At 36.0% G+C, this 23590-nt stretch overlaps 2 protein-coding genes across 2 annotated transcripts; one reads left to right on the top strand and one right to left on the bottom strand.

Moving 5' to 3' along the window:
* Positions 1–2270: 2270 nt before the first annotated feature.
* On the bottom strand, positions 2271–5039 carry LOC141326175 (interferon alpha-inducible protein 27-like protein 2A). Its single transcript, XM_073834890.1, has 4 exons — positions 4904–5039; positions 4772–4807; positions 2944–3105; positions 2271–2559 (listed from the first exon to the last, which is right to left on the bottom strand). Exons 1-4 carry the CDS (start codon positions 4911–4913, stop codon positions 2453–2455), a joined length of 315 nt encoding a protein of 104 aa, XP_073690991.1. The 5' UTR covers positions 4914–5039; the 3' UTR covers positions 2271–2452.
* A 1330-nt stretch (positions 5040–6369) lies between these two features.
* Positions 6370–23469, top strand: phf3 (PHD finger protein 3). Its single transcript, XM_073834889.1, has 16 exons — positions 6370–6516; positions 9400–9665; positions 9752–9868; positions 11292–12546; positions 14391–14634; positions 15330–15372; positions 15496–15616; positions 16336–16492; positions 16699–16815; positions 17021–17149; positions 17251–17389; positions 19804–19993; positions 20085–20232; positions 20982–21071; positions 21160–21355; positions 21434–23469. Exons 2-16 carry the CDS (start codon positions 9425–9427, stop codon positions 23017–23019), a joined length of 4773 nt encoding a protein of 1590 aa, XP_073690990.1. The 5' UTR covers positions 6370–6516; positions 9400–9424; the 3' UTR covers positions 23020–23469.
* Positions 23470–23590: the final 121 nt, after the last annotated feature.

Raw genomic sequence — 23590 nt, 5'->3', positions numbered from 1 at the left:
AAAATAATATGGTAAGACACACCAATTTGCAATACTAAGCAGCTAAAAATAGCTGGACAGATAATACCAGAAGCCAGACCTATAAAATTTACAAATGGCCACGACCACTCTTACAGAAAAATAAGGTGGATACAAACCATTGTAATATAGATCAGTGGTACAAACCCAAAATTTTATTGGAATTCTTTTTCTGACAAGATTAGAAAGATACATTAAGATACTACCTAATAAATAGTTACTTGTTACCGATTTATCAGTTACACTGTAAAATGGAAGAGGAAAGTCTGTGTCAGTTATTCCGTGTAACAGTGTAATATACATTCCTTGTGGGAACATTTTTACAAGATTTCTTATTTGCGTTTGAATTTTATTTGCTTTGTTATTTAGGCCAAACTATAAATGACACATTTTCTACTTTTTTTCTTTTTTATATTAACCACGACTTTGAACACGCCATTCGCTAATTTTACACCGTTTTGCAGTGTAAATACCAAACAAATTTCTTCTTCAAAATAAAACCTCCAACTCATATCTGATCGAATACTTTTGTCGTTTAAACACAGCAATATTTCTTTCGCAATTAACCGCTTTTGCATTTTACCTCACCCTGTCTATGCCACGCATAGACGCGTCTCATATCACCAGAAGCAAACGTTTGCGCTACTTACTGCGTTTCATGATTTAAAGGATCGTATGAACGGTGTTTTCACACACACAGATTTGCAGTGCACCGCTACAATATTTATGCTTCACAAAGAGTAATGACGTAACAAAACTGAAACTTATCCAGAGGCGGAAATCACATGGAGTCATGACACCTACATCCGAGAATTCACTTCAAGTATTTCTGCTCTAGCACCCTACCAAACTGCGGTAGTGTGGAAATAGAGATGATTGTCTTCATCTCTTAAACATGTTTACCTTGATATAGTTATTAGTTTAAATTTATATATACGTCAACTATGAAATATGTTAGCATTCCTTGTCATCATAATGGTGGCTGTCACATGACCTTCTGATACAGGCAGTCAGCTGATCAGATAAATTACTAGACTGTAGCAGGATCACACACATCTAACCTATTGTATTTGACAATGTATGTTCCTTTTTATTGAGCCGTGTAATAAATAGTGATAGAGGTTATTTACACTAAGTGCACATAGCAATGCATTCTATTTACACTAAGTAAAAAAATATCCATAGACTCGATTTAGACTGTTACAATAGCATGACTGTCTGCTATTTATACTACTTATTGCAAATAGTGGCAATTATCTGCACCTCAGTAGCCTATTGTAGTACATTATAAAACAGTAACTTATGCAATAATAACAAACTGAGTGTAAATTATAATTTTAATTCAAATTATTAAATGGTTGCCGCCTTATTGGCCAATATAAGCCCTCAATAAGCCCTCCCTACACCTACCAACCCGACCAGACTTTAAATAAAATAAATGCTTTTCCGATGTGATATAAGATTTGAAAAGGGAGAAAAAAATTAGTCTAGCAACCCAGGTCAATCATGTTAAAAATGACTCGTTCTACCATCTATTCTACACCATTGGAGCAGTTATTAAACCTTGGTGGGCGGAGTTAATGTTAATAGCCTCTTCCAACAAGGCAATGTGCACTTAGTGTAAATAGACACTCCATAGTTGATTTATTATTAATTGGTATCTATGGTTCCTAGAAGAACCTTTAATATTCCTGGAACCTTTTAATTGCACAAAAGGTTCTTTATAGAGGAAAATGGTTCTTGAGAATATTAAAATGTTTTTCAGAACTGGTTAAACCACAATGTCAGCACCTACGGGTGCGCTGTTTGTGCAAGTGGTACACAGTGAAAAAATAGACTTTATGGCTATGTAATGTTGCAAACAAATTAATAATAATGTAATAATAATACATGCTCTCAGGCAGTTTGGGGTGACTTGCCTGGAACGCTACAAAGTCGTGAGTGGTGATTTGAAGTTGTGATTTACGAGTTTAAAAACCTGCCTGGAACGCAGCATAATCACATGTTTGTGCTGTTCATCATTTGTAAGTGACTGTGGATTATGAAGTGTCTGTAAATTAACTGACAATCTAAAAATCAAAAGGGAAAGATTGTAATTTAATTTATAATATTTTAGGAATTGGTCACATTATTAGCAACATAAATTTACCACATGGATTATTTTTAAAGTAGTTATTTTCACTATCTTTAAAAAAAAACACACAACAGTGAATATTAATAATTCTGAACAGGATGTAAACACAATGTGAAAGTGCTTTTAGAACCACATTTTAATTTTGGTTATAGAAGCGGCAAATGAAAAATTACAGATTTTTTGATATCTCCAAATTTCAGGTGATTACATTCTTATTTTTCAAACACACAGAGGCTGCTGCTAAACTTTCACTGTAACAGGCTGTGAACAGAAGCTCTTTGGACTCCAAGATATTTCTTATCACCTTATCCTCCTCAACCAATTAACAGCTCGACCTACTAGAGCTCCTGTAGCACCACCCACAGATGCCACCCCAGCTGTTGCTGTTGTAGACAAACCGGCAGCACCTGAAAACAAGGACAGAACACAAAAACCCTTATAAAAGCAATAACTTAACTAGAATGACACACAGAACATGTATACTGAGCCCAGTGATCATAAATGTTTATCCATAACTTAGAATACAAAACATTTATCAGGTACTATTGCTCATTGAAAAATTTAGTTACACCTGTAGCTTATCCACCTTTTTCTTCTGGCCATTTGTAAATGTCTGGCATCTGTGGCCAAATATTTACTGTACAAAACATATATATAAATATATACTGTACAAAACAGCTTGTTTTGCTGCTTGATATTGCCAATTGGTGTATAAGACTAATTAATGTATGTGTTTGATTGTTTTGCTAGTATTAAGGCATTTATACCCCTAATAAAGTAGTAGTAAATACCTGCAGACTGGAGGATAGCGACCAAACTTCCTGCAGCCACACCACCACCATTGGCGACGGCTGCTGACGACATCATGCCAGCTGCTGTAGAACCTGCCGCGATACCGGCGCCAGTAAAACCAGCCGCGCCGAGTGCAAACGGGACCAAAAGTACGGAACCAGCTAATCAACATGAAAATGAATAAATAGTTCAAAGAATTTCTGTGAAAAATTGTCATTTTGAATCCATTAATAACAAGCATTTAAGGCGAGACACTGCAGGTGAATAAGGTAAAAAAATAAATTAACTAATAGTTATTGCCTTACTTACCCAGTTGATTGATTACACTGATAATTACAAACATTTTTTGTATTACAAGTTTTCTAAAATGTTAGGTTTTAATATGCAAATGAGGCATTATTTAATGAAATATGCACTAATTTGCATACATTTCTAGTACAAAACTCTAAACACTGGATAAAGTCAGTTTTAAAATTCTTGTTCAATTTTTTTGACATTGGAGTCAAATGTTTCTACAGAGGGAATTTTGGGTATCTCATTTGATCACACTTTAACTCAGAAAATACTTTTTCTTTTACAATTCTTGGGGGAATAAAATGTTGTATAAAATCAGGCAAATTATATATGAACAAATCCCTCTGTAAAAACCTTTACGATATAGACAGGAATAAACATTTAAAATTTGGTGGAGATTTATGAGATTTATAAACTCATTTTGAGAAAACGGCATTTAAAAATGTGTTGTAATTCAAATCTATTGACACAAATAGATAAAGTGCTATAAAAGAAACACTTAAAGTTGTCGTTTGGATGTTTTCTTTCCACTAATCTAAAAAAAAAAACACTTGAAAAACAAAACAAAATCATGTGTATGAAAAACCAAAAAGTCCACAATCTCAAACTTGACAGGTCCATAAAAAAAGTGGTTTTGCCTACAGTGTCTCCTATTAAGCCTTAATGGAATAGTTCACCCAAATATAAAACATTTCTCAAAATGCTCTCACCCTCTGGCCATCTAAGATGTGGATGAGTTTTTCTTTATCAGAACAGATTTGGAGATATTAAACATTACATTTGCTCACTAATGGATCCACTGCAGTGAATGGGTGCCATCAGAACGAAACAGCTGTAATCAAAAAGTAATCTACATGACTCCAGTCAATCTATTAACATCTTGTGACATTTGCGAGAAACAAATCAATTAAAATTAAACTTTAAACTGTTGCTTCTGGACAAAATACCAGTCCATATTTTGTTTAAAACTGTTTTAGCTTGTAAACTGCATATTTCTCTCGTGATTCATAGACAACTTTCTCACTAGAGGAAGCAATATTACAGATAAAGGTCTTGTATTTTAGAGAGAAGCAATTGTCTGAAGTTAAAAACATCTTATATGAGCCTACTTGTGGATTATTATGATGTTTTTATCACCTGTTAGGACTTTAGTTCTGATGGCTCTTATTCTGACGATCTTAAAATAGGGAGCTGTTGACGATTTGTGCTCCCTCCTATTCAAACAGATGGTAGCATAATTCGACAGCGAAAAATGCTAACTTTTACGTATCCGATTTTGCTTCCAGCATGATATTAATGTGGTGTGAGGCGTTATTAACGCGTACACCTACCCCAACCCGAAACCTAACTTTATAGTATGAAGAATACAGTGTTGGTAGCATAATCTGATACAGATAGCATTATTTGTTCACAATAACACCCTGTTCACCTGGCGGAAAAAAGAAACTCATCTACATTTTGGACGGAAAAAATACATTTTGGGGTAAACTATTCCTTTAATGCTGCTGTAAAAGATTTAGTCTTACTACTTACCAGCCCCAGCTGAGATCACAGCGACGGTGGTCAGAGCTGAAATTGAGAGTTAAAGTATTTTAAATAAAAAACGACGAAACACAGAAGATATTTTCTTTGTGTTGTTTATAACAATTTGGTAACGTTACTCACACGGCCGCATGCTTTCGAAGAACTGCGAAAACGGTCCACTGATTTGGACAGTATTCAGTATTTTGATACTCCACGCCCCAGTGACGTACAAACCGAAACTGATCAAGTGCACCTATTTCCTGGTAGTCCAGACGAGCACCATTGGCAACCACTGATATTAAATAAATAAAAAGTATTCCTCCAGGGGGCGCTTGGTTGATCAGAAACTTGAATTCTCAAGTGAAATACATTCAAATCTGATAGCGTTTTTTTTTTGGGGGGGGGGGGGGGGGGGGGATTCTCATAAAGGTATCATCTTTTACAATTATTTGTCCAATATTTTCTGTGAACTACAAAAACAGATATGCGAAGCAGAAAGTTACTTACAATAATGGTATAATCACAGCCGACCGTGACTAGCCTATCCGGGATAGCGCTGAGAAAAGTAATAAGCACCACAGCAGCTAAATAAACATTGCGTAAATACAAAAGTAAAATGCAGTTTAAAAGTTTGGGATCAGTAAGATTTTTTTTAAATAGTAATATTTTGAAATATCATTAAAGTTTAAAATAATGTTTTTTCTGTTTTAATATATTTTAAAATTTATTCCTGTGATACAAGGCTGAATTTTCATCAGCCATCACTCCAGTCTTCAGTGTCATATTATCCTTCAGAAATCATTCTAATATGCGTTATTACTTTTATTATCAATGTTGGAAACAGTTGTGCTGCTTATTATTTTTTTGGAACCTGTGATTCATTTTTCAGGATTCTTTGATGAATTAAAAGCTTAAAAAGAACAGCATTTATTCAAAATAGAAATCTTTTGTAACAATATAAGTCTTTGTTTTCATTAAAAAAAATCAATTTAACACATCCTTGGTAAATAAAAGTATTAATTTCTTTCAAATAAACACCAACTATTAAATGGTAGTTTAAATTGTTACAAAAAAAGAATCCTGAACAAGTAGCACAGGTTCCAACAAAATATTACGCAGCACAACTATTTTAACACTGATAATAAATTGGCATATATGAATGATTTTTCAAAAGACTGGAGTAATGATGCTGAAAATTCAGCTTTGCATCACAACAATAAATTACATTTTAAAATATATTCACATAGAAAACCGTTATTTTACATTGAAATAACATTTCACAATATTAAATTTTTTATGTATTATATATATTGTATTATATATTGTATGTATTATAATTTACATCACAGGAATAAATGTTACTTTATTACTTTTAAATAATTACTGTAGTAATTATAATTACTAAAATTACTATTCTTTCTATCTTAAATGTGTGTTTGCTTATCTTTGATTTCCACGTGTTACCTTTATTATTATTATTTACTGAAATATTATTCTAAAAGTGCTTCGTCCATACACTAACTGACTAGCGCTAGATCATACTGCCCCCTTCCGACAGATCCAGCACGTCACGAGTTGTTTGCTGGCTCAGAGGGTCAACAGGAAGTACTACTTGTGTCCCACCGCAGTTCTCAAGCGGAAAAGGTTGTGGCATTAACGACAACGGCAACCCGTATGGCGTCCCAACAACGTAAGCGATAATACAAGTCCTTTTCCCACTATGCGCTGGCTCTTCGATCACAGTGATAAACGCGGTGAGTGTTTTATCTAGCTAACGTCTCGCACGGAGTGGGCGTGCACGCTCTCAGTTCGTTTAGCGCGAGGCCTTCCTGCGGTGCACGCTTCGAGACTCTAGACCCGAGACGAGTTTGTGCAAAAACCGTGTCGAATGTGCCGCTAACTATATATGCATATTTTAGAATTGGTATCGAACGCTTGTTGTTGATAAAAGTGAGTTAAATTCATGTAGAAGCGCGTTAGATACATGTAACGTTATGCTGTTTGGCAAAGGCCCCCTGGTGCTCGCGGAAGCGTTTGGGGGTGTTTGTTTTGTTTGCTTTTTTAAAACCGTGTTTGCTTAAACTACGAATGCATCTTTTGCAAACGCGAAAGCTGTTACTTAAAGTTGCCTTCTGTGTTTAGAGGGAGTCAATGAATGTGTGAGTTGCTAAGGGCCGCATGCGCTAGCTGTCTGTGCACGTGAGCCGATCTGTAGCCAAAATAAAAACACCTGTGGTTTTGACCAGTCTACTCTGAATGCTAAATGTTTAATACATGAAACAATTAAAAACTTTTTTTTTTTTTCGGTGAGTTTGTGTTTTATAATTCACTTGTGCAGTTTGACACCTGATGCTAATGCCTAGCTTACTGTTCTAATTAATTTAACAAGCAGCTCTGTGGCTGTGTTGTTACAAGTAGGGCAGACCGGGGCTAGTTGTCACACTTTTTATTTCAGTTAATATTTTCCAGGATAGGCTTATTTTTGAACGTATGTGCAGGCACATACCTTGATGTAGATGTATTGAAGTTGCTTTAAGTTCTGTGGCAGTTAAAATAAACAGTACCTTTTATTTTAAGCCGTGATGTAGCTGAAAAAACCGAGTGCGGTAAAACTCTGAAGCTTAAAGTGATAGTTCACTCAAAACTGAAAATTCTGTCATTAATTACTCACTCATGTTGTTTCAAAGTCGTAAGACCTTTGTTCGTCTTGGGAACACAACTTAAAATATTTTTGATGAAATCCGAGAGCTTTCTGATATTGACTATATTCGGATGTAAACTGTTAATGTACTACTGAATATGTTGTTCTGCTAATTTATGCAGTCTAAATCTGAAAAAATGTGTGGAAGCTGCTAAATCATATGTAGAAGGACTTAGTAAGCAGGAAAGGGCGCAATATTTTGACAAACTAAAGTTAATAGGTGGTAAACATATGTACAAGCAGTATTAAGATAGCCTAATATTTCACCTTACTACCTGACTGAAAATGATAAGAACAAGCATGTATGTTGTCAAGATTCTTGCCCTGAAAATCCTGGTTCAGTTTGGTCAACCATAAACGCCTTTTGTTACTCAGTTTTTTGCACAGTAATCAGAAAAATATGCTCGTTTCTTTAGTTTCAGAGGCATTGTTTACGTTCAATGCCACCAATATGGCCAAATGATGACTTGTCGTGAAAAAACACTGTAGATAGCAAGGGTCCTACCACGTTCAAGGCCCAGAAAGGTACCAAGAACACTGACAAAATAGTCCATGTGACATCAGTGGTTCAACTGTAATTTTATGAGAATACTCATAAAATAGCTATGAGAATACTTTTATTCAACAATTCTTCTCCCCCAAACACCATCTTCCGCCATTATCGAGAGTGCCACGACGCTCATACTCTTGATAATGGGCAGAAGACATGGTGTGTGTATACAAATATATTTTCATTTCATATATATGCTTTTGTTTTATTAATAAAGGTTATGGCTCCAAAAAAAAAAGTAAAGTTTTAAACAATGTTATATTGCCAAAGCTATTGAGCACTATTGCCTACAACATACAAAACCCACTGCTAGAGTAAACGAACATGTGCAATTGGACTTTGGACTTAAAAGCTTGTAGTTACTGAGATACAGCCCCTACGTCCCTATGTCTGTGTATGACTTACAATACGTTTGTGTTGAGGTTTTGAGTAAATGCTGAACATTTGACATTTTAAGAAGAATGGGAAACTTTATTTATTTTGGACCGAAGCAAAGCAATGAGCATACAGTGGTGGCCAAAATTATTAGAACACTAGTATTTTCACCAGCTAAAAAATGTTTACAAATGCTAAAAATATTAGTTTACATTTCCAAACTTTCATTTTGCTATTAATTGTAATAATCCAGTGAGATTTTTTTTTTGCACAAGGAGTCTGACAACAGTACCGTTCACTCCAGTCTTTCTGGAATGACATGAAGAAACAGAACAAACTGAGACGGACTAAATCCAGAAGAACTGTGGCAACGTCTCCAAGATGCTTCAAGAGACCTACCTGCAAAACTACCCTACCTATGCGCAAGTGAACCTAAGGGAAAAGCTGCTTTAAATGCAAAGGATGGTCACATCAAATGTTGATCTAATTTAGTTAATAGAAGTTAATTGATAAAGAAAATCTATTTTTGACAGCATCCTCATTTTACAGCATTTTTACACAAGTGCCTAAAACTTTTAACAGTACTGTAGATTTGCAGGTAGGTCTCTTAAAGCATCTTGGAGACGTTGCCACAATTCTTCTGGATTTAGTCCGTCTCAGTTTGTTCTGTTTCTTCATGTCATTCCAGACAGACGGATGATGATGATGAAATCAGATCTCTGTGTGGAGCACTGGCTGTTGTCAGACTCCTTGTGCAAAAACAAATCACACTGGATTATTACAATTAATGGCAAAATGAATGTTTGGAAATGTAAACTGATATTTCCTACTGACACACTACTGCAAAATATAGAAATAACTGACTTAAAAACCTTTTTTTTTTAGTTGGTGAAAATTCTAGTGTTCTAATACTTTTGGCCACCCCTGTATATGTGGAGTTAATGCTATCAATCAAACTTATTTGTCAAAATGCACAACTCTTTATAACTCTTACCTGTTTTACTCTTCCAGAGCAAACCATACAGTGCAGGCATTCATGGATATAGTTGGTGGTCCATTCAATCATCTGGTTCCCAGTGACCAGTTGGATGATTCCTTACTGCTCGGACAGAACCTGGAATGTGAAGCTAGTGATGAGTTTGAAGCGGGTCACGGCCAACCCGAAGATTCACTGAAGAACATGCTCAGTGACAAAGATCCCATGTTTGGATCTGCTAGTACCCAGTTTCATCTCTTAGAAAATGAAGATGTCAGTTTCAAGCTTGGGAGCTCAACAGGTACAGTAGTTGGTTTTCAAGTTTGTTTTATGTTTAAATTTTGAAGAAAGTTTGTAATTTAACTTATTCGACTGGGTGTTTTGCAGATGCGGATCATGTGACAACAGCAGCTGTTAGTCAGAGTCAATTCGATGGAGAACACAGTCAGTCCAGCTTCTCACAGGGCAGAAAAAATGCAGGTCAATTACAGAGGAGACAAACAGGTACACATAACAAAATGGACACAACTTTTTTTGCTTTAAATCTGCTGAATCAGCTTGCAGTAATGGTTCAGAAATAGCCCCTATTAGTTCACTGATTGTTTGCAGCTGTCCAACGTCAACCTCCCCCCCCCCTTTTTTTGTAAATAAAAGTTTTTTAAACAAAATTTACAAGTTAAATCAATGTAATTCTTGCAATTAAATTAAAATGCATATATATGATGGAAGAGAATTCCTTCTGGTTACCAAGCTTGCATTTATGTGATCCAAAATACAGCAAAAGCAGTAATATTGTGAAATTTTTACCATTAAAAATAACTGCTTTCTATTTGAATATATTTTAAAATAGAATTTATTCCTGTGATCAAAGCTAATTTTTTCAGCATCATTACTCCAGTCTTCAGTGTCACATCATTCACATGATCCTTTAGAAATCATTCTACTATGCTGATTTGCTGTTTAAGAAACATTTATTATTAATATTATCAATATTTAAAACAGTAAAAAAAAAAAAAATCGGTATAATTTTTTGTGTGGGAGGGTGGGTATAGAAATTAATACTTTTATTTAGCAAGGATACTTTAAATGTAATAAAAGTGACGGTAAAGACATTTATAATGTTACAAAAGATTTCTATTTCAGATAAATGCTGTTCTTCTGAACTTTCTATTCATCAAATAAATCTGAACAAATTCTACTCAGCTGTTTTCAACAATGTTTGTTTTGAGCAGCAGATCAGAATGATTTCTGAAAGATCATCTAAAAACTGAGTTTTGAAATCACAGGTATAAATTAGATTTTAAAATAAATTCAAATAGAAAACAGTTATTTTAAATAGTAAAAATATTTCAAAATTGTACTGTTCTTGCTGTACTTATAAATGCAGGCTTGGTGAGCAAAAGACTTCTTTAAAAAAAAATTAATACATACACTTTTTTCTTTAATTAAAACTTTTTTAAATGGCACTTATAGTAAGTAACTTCTAAAGTTTTTTTTTTTAGCAACTTTCACTTTAGTGGAAAACTATTAGGCATTTATCAAGATGGTAAATGTTTTCTAGACTGTGATACTTGTAGAATAAATATTGCATTGAGCCACCGAAACAAAAAATATGCCAAATGAAATCATGTTTCTGTTGACCGGTTGCTTTTTCACTGTATAAGATGCTGCGAGTGACTTGCACTATATGCCAATAAAAAAATATTACAAATTTTTTTTTTAATAAAATATTTGAAATTGTTTTTTTTCCAGTTTTGCTCTCCATATGGTTTAAATGTCTGCTGTATTGCAATATAAACAAAGCCAGAAGATTGCTTGGTTTAAAGTCTTCCTGGAACCAATATTTTTGCCCATATGCTGTGTGTTTGACTGTTCTTCTGTTCTGTTTTGCCATTGTGAGTGTATTGAAACCATTTTTCTCTTTCAGCGAGCCGCGGTCGAGTCAAAGGCAGGCACCCAGGTCCTGCACGAAGAGCAGCTGAGAGTAACAAACAAGAGTCAACATGTAGCAGAAACCCTGATGAAGATAAAAGCCTTGATGCAAAAAGGGAAGCCCTCCTCAGCCGTCGTTTTGGAGTCCACGAGGTCGACTCCTCTATGAATCCAGTAGTTGTGTTACGGCGATTAACTGTTACAGTGGGGGGCTATAAAATCGAACTGCTTCCTGGACCGTCACATGCGTTTGGATCGTTTAGCACAAGCGCTCTTCAGTCTCTGGGCTTCCAGGATGGCGCAGTCACTGGCGATACCCTTGCAGTAGATTTGGGCCAAAATCAAGATGATGGCACACAAGAAGTTGATAATTCCGCACAAGAGGTTGTCGGCGAAGTGAGCATTGGCCAGTCAGATAGTGACGAAATGCCTATGGTTTTTGGGCCGTTTGTGAACCCTAATGAAGTACAAGACACTAACAGCACCATGTCGCTCAAGCCCAGCGTGGACAACGCCACACCAGCAGACGCCAAAAAGAATGACCAAATCAAGACCCAAAAGCTAAGTGCACAAAAAACAGGGAACAAGAATGGCACAGCGGTTCAACCTGGAGTCAAAAAGCTTCTAAAACACAAACCGGCTCTGTCTGCGGCCAAAAACAAGCCATCTAATCTCACCAGGCCAGGGCTCTTGCAGAAAATATCCAAACATCCAGACAAAAAGATACATATGAGCCAACTGGAAAGCCACAAAGGAAAGCCAGTTAAGGTGGGCTTGAAACGCCCAGGTGGGCCACTCTCTCCTAAATCACCCTCAAAAATACAGAAGATTCAAGACGGACATTCTGCGAACCAAACTGTAAACGCACCTGTCCCGGTGTCCCCGACTGTCGCCAGAAAACCATCATCTGATTCTGGTCCAAGTGTCAGGTCAAATCAAGTCCAATCTCCTCACCCTCCGAAAAAGCCACAAAATCCTCCCACTCCTGTAAACAAAACAAACACCCCTGTGACAAACAGCCAGGAAGAAGAGGAGCAGGAGAAGGCCAAGGTCAAGAAGCCGGAGAAGATCCAGCAAAGACACAAGAGCAGAAACTCAAGGAGTATCTCGGTAGAGGAGCCGCAGCTGTTTATCCCTGATAACGCACCTGTGGTGAAGAAGGAAACTGAGGGCGAGCCGCCTCCTGAAAGCGAGACTGTGTGGGATCCCAGTAAGCACTGTGGATTATGCAAGAAACCTCACAACAACCGGTAAGTCAAATATTTATCTCTAAATTCATTCAAATGGTCTTAGGTCAGTGCATTTTTTTTCTATATACACTGCCTTTTAAAAGCTTGGGATCAGTAAGATTTTTAATGTTTTTTAAGAAGTCTTTTTTTGCTTATCAAGTCTGCGTTATTTGATTAAAAATACAGAAAGTGTTGGGCTCAGTGAGATATTTTAATGTTAATATATAAACTTTTATCTGGAAAACATTTACTTTCTCTTAAGTTGACACTTACACTACTGTTCATTTTTAATTTTTTTTTTTTTTGCTCATTAAGGTTGTTTTTGATTCAAATACAAAAAACAACAACAGTAATATTGTGAAATATTATTTCAATTTAAAATAGTGGTTTTCTATTTTAATGTACTTTACAATATAATTTATTCCTGTGATGCAAAGCTTAATTTTTGTCACATGAACCTTTAGAAATCATTGAAATATGCTAATTTATTATCAGTTTTGGAAACAGTTGTGCTGCTTAATATTTTTTGGAACCTGTGATACTTTTTTCAGAATTCTTTGAATATGAATCCTAAAGAGCTTAAAAGAATAGCGTTTATTTAAAATAGAAATCTTTTGTAACAACAAACAACGATCGAAGTTTGGGGTCAAACTACATTTTTTTATTTTTTTTATTTGACAGAAATAATATATTTATTCAGCAAGGATGTGTAATATTGATAAAGTCATAGTAAAGTCTTATATTGTTAGAATAGATTTATATTTAGAATAAATGCAGTTCTTTTTAATGTTTAAATGACTGCATTTTCATTGCAAATTTTTCACTGCATGTCTTTAGTAAATCCTGACACTAGTTTTTTAAATGCCAAATAACATTTTAAGGTAAGGGTTAAAATAAAACACTATTAATTTAATAACCCTGTTAAATGCAATCTTCAGCAAATCTCAAAATGAATATGCATTGTTCATACTAAACATTATATAAAGTTGTGGTGCCTAAATTAATTTGTAGCAAGTAAAATTAATGTATTTTGTTGTTTTTAGACACAATATATAACTTAAATCTGACTTAAAAAAAAAAAAAATGTTAATATAATAATATTCATTGTTTTTGTTATATTTTAATATCATTGCATGCCTGTTTGAAATTTAATAATAACAAAAAAACATTTCAGAAACTTTTTCTGTGGGTCTTACAAAGCTCTTAGGTCTTTAATTCACCAATCTAAAAAAAAAAGTTCCTCTGTATGTTTTTATTTTCCTATGCAAAAATTTAAACATTCTTAAATCAAGATGCATTTACTTGAGATGCACACTGAACATATGAAGTCATTTACTGCAGAATTGCAGTAATTCTATCAAAGGGGTATGAAAAGATGTTTTCCCTTTGGATTGTGTTGGTTTTTGCGTCCATTGGCAATTTTGTTTAAATCATAAACTAACTTCATGTTGACCAGTTTCTCATAAAACATGTAATTTTCTTAAGTAAATCTATCTTAATTTAAGAATCCTTAGACATTTTCAATGAAAAATAAGACAAAAACACTGAAGATAACACTTTTTAAAAGTTATTTCCATATTCTAGCAGTTAGGAGCAGAGCTCCTTCAAGCCTTTTGCTCTTTTGTAAAAAAAAATAAATGGTTACGGTGATCTGTTGGAAATTGCATTATCAAATTGACATATTGGTACCTTTTATTTATTCCTTACGTTTCCTTTATTTGGTATGAAGTCTATTTACATTTATAAAACCTAAATTAGTAGTGTAAAAGCCTCATGTAAGATCTGTATGTATTTGCTCAAAGCGATGGGCTGAAGACAAACCTGTGAGTTTCATCAACACTGCTGTTGTCTGTTTGTTTGATTAGGTTCATGGTGGGCTGTGGCCGCTGTGATGACTGGTTTCATGGGGATTGCGTGGGTCTGGATCTGGCTAAAGTTCAGCAGATGGAAAAGGAGGACCAGGAGTATGTGTGCTTGAAGTGCTGTACAGAAGAGGATGGGAAAACCGGTGTTCAAGCCACAGAGCAGTCAGATGATAAGTTATCTGCCAAACAAAAACAGAGATCACAGCAGTCACTCACCGCAGGTGGAATACGACCCTTCCGAAAAGTAAGCAAACAAGCCAACCAATATAAATATAATGAAATTAATGTGATTGCATGCAATAAAAATGTATGCGTTAGAGTTGTAGGAAGTTGTTTTAATTACCATAATTTTACTTCATTTACTGACATAAATGAAAGTATAGATGTTAAGCAATAACTTTCACTTTAGTTTGTGCCTTAAATTGTCAAAGACCACAGGCTGTTAAATTAGCATTAGTGTGGGTATTAAAGGAATTAAGAGTTTGTACTAATGGAAACTGTTTTTAGTAATTATAATTGGAATACAATGGAAGAAAATTATAGAAATGTACAATATGAAATAATAATCGGAAAGAACATTGGATTTGATTTGTCCTATATCAACCAAGTGTTCTTTGGAGCATAAAAGTATTTGATGATTGCTTATGGCAGATTTTTTTTTTGTTCTGCCCTTTCTGATATAGCTTTTGATTTGTGTGGTAGCTACCAGCTTTCTTTATAAGGGTTCGTATATATATCTGCTTTTCTATATTATTTACACAAGGGTGTGAAGGGGTTAGTTAGCTTTCACACAGTGTAGGTGGACAGTTCCTCACAGGTGTTTACACTCACATACAACTGCTGTTGATATGGCCACTTTAATTTGTTTTGGCTTAAATTGCAGTTTTTACTGGTATTTGTAGTATGTAATTTTTTTTATTCTTTTCTTTTTTAACATAGGATGTTGGAGAACGAAGACTGTCAGAAGATTCAGCATCAAAGGGTATACATTTTCCATCAGTTATTTTATACACCATGTACACTTACCATGATTAATGTTATTTTTTATGAAATTGTCAATTTATTCATGTTGTCCAATAATAATTTTGAGTTTAAATTTTTGCAGGACCAAGTGTGAAGCACGAGGCGAAGAAAGTTAAAATATCACCCGTGACCTCAAAGAAACCGTCCACTGGACAAATCAGGCGAAGTGTTCGGGACTCGCTGGAGGAGATTCTTTTGAAACGGTGTGTGAATGTGATTTTTGTAGATTACCTAGGGCCCTATGAAAGCAGATTTATTTTTTCAAATTCCATTTTTTCCTTTTTCTGGATTCTGTTTTGTCCCCATTTAAATTTTTTCGATGATTAAAAAAAAAAAAAAAAAAATCAAAAAGCATGTCTAATTCACTGAAATCATGAAACTTACACAATTCAATAGCAATTTATTAAAAGTTCAGCAAAAAAATATTTTTTAGGGCCCGATGAAATACGTTTTCTTTTTTTTTTTTCTCAAATTTAGTTTTTAAAAATTCTGTGTTTTCCATTTCCAATTTTCTGGATTCAATTTTGATGCTTTCATTAAATTTTAATTATCTTTATTTTTTCTTACTTTTTTTCAGAAATACTGTGTTATGTATTTTTCTAGTAAATAAATTCTGGTAAATCTTTAGAAAAATAATGTTTTAATAATAATTGTAATATTAGTAGTAGACCTAATTACATAAAATAATATATTTCTGTCACAGTTTCTTCAAGTTAAACCAAACTTTTATGTTGACAGGTTGCTGTGAAGATGTTTAAGTTTCTGTTTGCATATTGAAAAAAAAAATGCGTATGAATTAAGTTAAAATGTCAATTAAAAGTTTTTTTCTAGTTAAAATAAATCTGTTTACCTCTTGTTTATGTCAATTGTGTAGTGTTAAGTTGTTCATACTCTTTTTAATGTTTATCCTCTTATCTTACAGACTAAAGGAGGCAGATTTGAAGATTTCATTGGACAAGCCTGCTGAGTTGGCCAGAAGAACAGAGAAAGAGCTTTTTGCTCTTTTTCAGGGTGTTGACAGCAAATACAAAAATAAATACAGAAGTTTGACTTTCAATCTGAAAGATGCAAAAAATAATGTAAGTAATTTAACATTATTTTGGGTAGTAGAATGATTGTTTGTCAATATCATATGATATAACAATCTTGCAACGATATTGTAAAATAAGATTTCATATTTGACATATTTCATGTCTTTGTGCAGAATGTTTTCACTGTTTACCTATTTTCATTTCACTTCTAAAAATCTAATGTTGTGTTCATGAAAATAAATGCTCTTTTGCAGGTGTTATTCAAGCGAGTGCTCAAGGGGGAAGTTTCCCCTGCAGATTTGGTGCGTATGACTGCAGAAGAGCTGGCCTCTAAGGAACTGGCTGCTTGGAGACAAAGAGAGAATCGACATGTTAGTAAAACATTATAGCTGTGGTGCATTATCAAAATCTCACAATGTATTTTTTTTTTGTTAAACATCATCATAATGGATTTGAAATGTGTTTAACTTCCTAAGTAAACAGGAAATAATATTTAGTGGGAAATCAGAAATGTCATTTCATAGTGATACAGATTTTGATAATGATTGTTAACACTATTGATGTTTCTGTTGGCAGACGATTGAAATGATTGAGAAAGAACAGAGAGAGGTAGAGAGACGTCCAATCACTAAAATCACCCATAAAGGGGAAATTGAAATTGAGAATCAGGAGCCTGCCAAGGCACCAGAGGCCATAGAGGTTGAGGTGAGATTCGGGAGACTTAATGCTCAATTCTGTTCAGCTTTTTATATTTTCTAACAGGAAAAAAGAAAATTGCTTTCTAAATTTTCCTTCTGTCTCATCAGCCAGAGCCAGTGCCGAAAGCTGCAGAAGTGCCTGAAGAAAAACCCCCAGAGACTAAAGCTGACAGTCCTAAGAAATCTGTAGATACCACTAACTTGCACAAGTCTCATCTATTTGACCTCAACTGCAAAATCTGCACAGGTAAAACATTTTTTGGGTTAAAATTAGAGATGTAACAATATCAAAATCTCACGATATCATGATATGAAGTCCATGATATGATGTCATTGTGATATTTAAAAAAAAAAAAAAAGACAAATGGACATTTTGTACATTTTAAAGTTAAATTATTCTATCTGATGCACTTTGAGAATTGAAAATTCAGAGCCCATGTTCTGAACTAAGAAAACTTGAGTCTTTAAAGGGGACATTTAGGCCCAATCCCAATTCTATTTTATACCCCTTCGCCTACCCCTCGCCCCTTCCCCTTGTCCCTTGAAACAAAGTGTAAAGGGGAAGGGCTAAAATATTTCCCCTAAGAAATGGGACACCACTACAACACTGTTATACGTCATCATAGGTTGTCGCTAGTTCCTAATGTTATGTCAGAGGACATGCGCAGATGTTTATCACTCATTCCAAGATGTCAAAAAATGTTGTCATGTTTCAAAAAGTACAAATGTACGGTGTACGCGCCGTTCATTCACATGTGGCCGTAAGCAAAACAAACAACGCATTATCACATGCGCGGCAAATTGCTAATCAGTGTAGTGGTGCCTGGAGAAGTATATGCTTCATTTGTGAATTTCGTTTTCAACTTTCTCTTTGAACGCGTTCGTTTTCGTTTTTATTATTATGTACTGATTTAGATTACTGGTGCGGTAGACTTAGCGGGTGCAGGTGCATTAGGCGCAATCATCAAATACATTTCAAAGCAAGCCGGCTCCACGGTCCTGACTGCATCATCACTGCCTTTATTGGGTGTTTTTAGCGAATATTTACATTTATTCACATGACTGGATGTGGTGGACTGCCATGATTTTGGCGAATGCAGGACACTACTGAATGCACATCAGAGGGGATTTAAAAAGTGGAAGTGTGTATACACCGTATACCTGCGTACACCCTCCACTACACCACCGTTGCAAATTGCCGTGCCACTGGTCTTTCATGTTTCTAACATGCAGTCAAGTGTATATGACATAAAAATATATTTTGTAATATCGTGCAATCAGTGCTATCTGCTAGCAAACTTTAGCGATTTTTTTGCAAACGTTTATTTACAAAACAACACCATAAACACAAACACAAGATTGAAGGTAATATACATATAATGAAACATTGTCATCAAAATCCTTATTAAAGGCAAAAATTACTTATATTTACGAGTCTGCTTGCTCGAGTGAGCAGCCATGTTGGAAATTTCTCTTAGCCCTTCGTTTGAAGTGAGGTCCTGAAAAATCTTCGTTTGGAGGGCTATCTGGCCCTTCCCCTTCCCCCTACCCCTCCAACCAAAAGAGAAATGAGACACCCCTACCCCTTCACGTGAACGCGCCAAACGAAGGGGTAGGGCTAAGTGTAGGGGTAAGGGGTAGAATTGGGATTGAGCCTTACACTGGTGTTTTAGGAAGCCAGACAAATTAAAATATAATAACAATAATAACAACAACTTCATATAATTGTTATTCCTGTGATAGTAGTAGCCATATATTATAAAACAGCTGCACTGTAAAATAATAAAGTAGGGTCATTACAATTCTTCTTTCCTAATTTCTACACTTTTAAAGAGATATTTTGAATTTGGACTGCAGTAACATTACCCATTTAAACCGCTTTTAAGCTTTTGTTTTGATGGAAATGGCAGTAGAGCTTTTCTTTTTTGATGGAAAACTCCAGCTTCAGTGAAAACAGGCTAAGAAAAATGCATCTCAATACAATTCTAGAACAAATCAAATCATCTACTGTGAAAATAAAGCATAACTGGTGGCTGTTGCATTCTCAAATGCGCGCTGAACTCACAGCATGTTCAATATATGAGTTCACTGCATTTACTGTGAACTGAGCCGTTCTGAGGCATGGAAAACACAGGATCATGAGCTGACCGCCTGAATGAAGTGCGTGCTTCATTTTGATAAAGGGATTAAGCCATATTGCGCTTTCAGTTTTAGTTTGTTTAACAGATACTGTGCCAAAGCATAATGGCCCAAAACAAAACTTTAAAGACCTTTTATGTTAGAATAAGAAGTTTAAATATATTTAAAAACTTTTTTGCCCGGATGACTTATGGTTTCATATCGTCATGTGACCACAATAACATCGAGACAGTTTTGCTAACAAGATACCATGAGCCATTCAGCAGCTGAAAAGGGTTTTTTTGGTTAAGAGTTAAATGGGTTACATCATACCAAACTAAAAAGTATCCTGGGTCTACTTAAGTAAGCAAAGCTTTTTTGCACAAAAAACAATCATTAAGTCCATTAAGAAACTTCCACTTTGCATGTTTAAAAAGAAACTTATGTTAAAGTTGCAAGAGCAGTTATTAGTAAAGTTTTCAAATTGATAGAATGTGTTTATTGAAAAAATGACCTTACCATGATTTTGATGTTTCTGTGAAGGTCGCATGGCTCCACCTACGGAGGAAGCAGTTACAAAAGTGGTAAAAGTGGCTACAACAGTTGTGAGGAGGCAGTCTAGTACGACAGATGAATCTCAACAGTCCACAACTACACCGACGTCGGCACTGATGGACGATCTGTCTTTAAGAGCCATGGAGGAAGGTCTCCTCAATTTTTTGCCCGAATCCAGGTAAGATTCCTGATTAAGCAAATGATTCAATCAATGTCTTGTTTCAAAAACAAGACTTGAAATGACATTTATGAAATTGTTGTTTTAATAGGTCGGATAGTCTGAGTAGCAAAGAAGATACAGCTACTTTCCTCAGCAGCTTGGAGAATCTGTGGGGCGGTTTTGTTGATATGCCAGCTGTGGCAAGGTTTTTAACAAAAGCTTACCCTGTCTCTGGAATACTGGACCACGTAACACAGGTATAGTGGAAGTTGAAGCATATCCTAAATGAGTCAGTCAGACATATGAACTGATGTCTTAGGGTGTGGTCACACTTGTAGTTCGGTTTGTTTGGTTTGAATAAAAAAGGAAAATGATAAATGTGGTCCTGGTCCGCTTAGCGTTCAAACTGGCATTAAAAGCGAATCTAAAGGCATAGTGATATGTTCACAACCTGATTGGTCAGGTTGAATGACATATATTTCATGACGACTTGACCACTCCAAACGAAAGGAAAAGGTGCGTTCGCTTTTAGTTGACTACACATAATGCCATCTGCTGAACTAAACACGCTCATTGTTGCGTGTATATGATTTTATTTTTACCACCTTAGCATTTCCAAAAAGTCTATAAAGGCACTTTACCTCCTCGTTGCTCCACGTTTGCCCTCCGCTCATTTTATTTTGGATACAGTGTGTTCCCTTCATGAAATCATGTAGCGTCGCATCTTGTAATTTCTTCCTGTTTTTGGTTTATTTCGAATATTTGGTCCATGTCCCATTCATATTTCAATCAAACCGCACCAGAGTTCGTTTGGAGGTGGACCAAGACCTATCTTTTTAGCGATCTCGAACCGCTTGTTTGGTGTGCACCAAGGTTCGGATAGCAGCATTCACACTTACTCAAATGAACTGCACTAACAGAGCAATCGCACTAGAGTTTGTTTTAATTGAACCAAACATGACAAGTGTGAACACACCCTTAGAAACATATAAAATTGTGTTTGTAGGATTTGCCAGACAACATCCAAGTAGGTGGACGAATCTCCCCTCAAATAGTCTGGGATTATGTCGAGAAAATCCGTGCTTCCGGGACAAAGGTGGGAATGATTTATCCTTGGATTTGTCACATTCTGTAAATGATCGTTTGTATCTGCTTTTTCTGATTTATCCTTTTTTTGTTTCCAGGAAATATGTGTTATTCGTTTCACCCCTGACACAGAGGAAGACGAGATCTCGTATACTTTGTTGTACGCCTATTTTAGCAGCCGAAGAAGATATGGAGTAGTTGCCAACAACCGCAAACAAGTCAAAGATATGTATCTCATCCCTCTCGGCTCCACAGAAAAAATTCCCCACCAGATTGTTCCATTTGATGGTCCAGGTAAGATTTCTTGGCAGGTTTATTTAGGATACTTTTGATAAAATCTTGATATTAATTGTGTAATCCTCTACATTGTAGGACTGGAGACCAATCGTCCCAATCTTCTTCTCGGATTGATCATCCGCCAAAGACCGAAAAGGGACTTTGGGGTAATCCTGCCAAGCGATGTCAGCGAAGCTCCAAGTTTCTTGGCAGAAAGCAAACCTCATGTCGATTACCCACAGAAAGCTCCTGTGTCTCAAGATGTGGAGCGAAGTTTTATCAGCACTTTGGGCAGCACACGGAAAAAAGACACTGGAGACTTAATTAAGTCAGCCGTCGAAGAACCGATATTAGATACGGAGACCGATGAGAATGTTTCTTTGCGCTTTCTTCCCGGAGTGCTGAAGTTGCCTGGAAATGCTGAGTCGTCTTCAAGCGACTCTGTGAAGAGTGATTCTACAACAACAGTGTCCAAGACTCTAACTGTTGACACTGGAAACCATGCAGAAATCAGTCCTAAACCTTCAGCCACCATGCCTCGACTTGACCGCTTCATCATTAAGAAAAAAGACCCCAAAGTTGTTAAAACAGAGCAGGTGCCATCCAGCACGAGTTTGGAGACCAGCACAGAAAAGAAAGAGAGTGGAGTCTTACTTTCTTTGAGTGACAAACCTGCAGATGTTTCAACAGAGAGTTTCCTTTCTTCTCTCACAGCCGTTAAACCCAAAGAGGAATCGGTGTTGGGCAGCACAGCTGCACCAGATAGTCAAGAAACAACCACTTCATCAGATGCATTGAAGGATTCTGTCAGTGACGACTCTAGCTGTGCCCCCAAAAACGAAACCGTATCTAGTCCAACAAAGACTTTAAAGACATCTCCTCCTGGTATTTTGAAGACAGCATCTTCATCAGCTGAACCTACTGAGTTGAAACCTCAACAACCAGAAAGTAATTCAGAAACGAAAGTTACTCCGCAACCATCGGTGCAAGAGTGCAAAGCCATAGAGGACATCCAAGCCATCACCACTATCTCCTCCATTGGAAAGAACGAAGGTCTTAAGCAGTCCAGGACCTCTTCTTTTAATCCTAAAATTTTTAATCAAGCCACCATTTTTCATTCGTATCACCCTGGTCCACCTGATCCCCAATTTTATCTTCCTCTAGCCAATCCTGCCCCGTTCTTACCTCCACAGATTCCTCCACCTTTCCCATTTCCTCCTGGTCCACCTCCTCCACAGATGTTCCCACAAAGTGACCCTCACATGCTTCGTCCACCCTGGCCTCAAACCATCCCTCCGCAAACGCACCCTCCACCACCTTTGACGTATGAGTCCAGCTTGCCCACTTCTTCGCCCCTCAGTAAAGACGAGAAGGGCTCGGAGAAGTCCTACGGTGATCTGGGCGATAAGACGCCCAGACGGTCCGATGAGACCTACAGGAAGGACAATAGAGATAGAGACCACTATGACAGACACCATCACAAAAGCAGGCACTACGACAGGGACCGGGAAAAGCACAGGGACAGAAGTCACAGTCATAAAGAGCGCCACTCGAAAGAGGAAAGGTACGAAAGACCGAGAGAGCGGCACCACAGCAGCAGTCATCACCGGGACAGAGACAAACACAGACGGGATTCTGATTATGAGAAACACAGGAGAGACTCAAGAGACAGGCGTTCATGATCTTGGCGTTGCTCCACTTTCCTTAAATCTGTAAAACAGTAGAAGAAAACTATTTATAAAGTTGCAAAATGATTTTTATATGAAAAAAAAGCAGCTAGTACGAGATTTTTAGTTGGTGTTTTTTTTTTTTTTTTTTTTAAATGAACATTTTCCCTACCCGGCTTTTCAATTACCCACTAACATTGTCTTCACAAGCAGCTGGTTGTAATCAAGAAAATGAAACTACTGTTGTACGCAAACTGATAGATGAGAACAGCTTCTTTTGCTTCGCTTTTTATTTTTCCGTTTTAATTTTTCTAAAATTGGCTTCTTAAGATTTTCTATGTTTCAGGTGACAAATATTTCTTTGTACATTTTGGCTTGTCACACAACAGAAATGTGCATATTCAGCACATTGTCTTTATGTACAGTTCATAATAAAATGTTTTTATTGTTAGTAAAGCGACTGAAATTAAAGTCTTTGTTTCTTAAAGAGGCTCATTTTTTATTGTCATGCACTGTAATTAAAAACAACACAAGATCACAGAAAAAGCTGTTTATTTTACAATAGCGAAAAGAAATTAAACCAAAC

The sequence above is a fragment of the Garra rufa genome, chromosome 2, assembly GCF_049309525.1.
Source record: "Garra rufa chromosome 2, GarRuf1.0, whole genome shotgun sequence".
In the NCBI taxonomy this organism is placed as follows: domain Eukaryota; kingdom Metazoa; phylum Chordata; class Actinopteri; order Cypriniformes; family Cyprinidae; genus Garra; species Garra rufa.
This window is presented reverse-complemented; position numbering and strand designations above follow the sequence as displayed.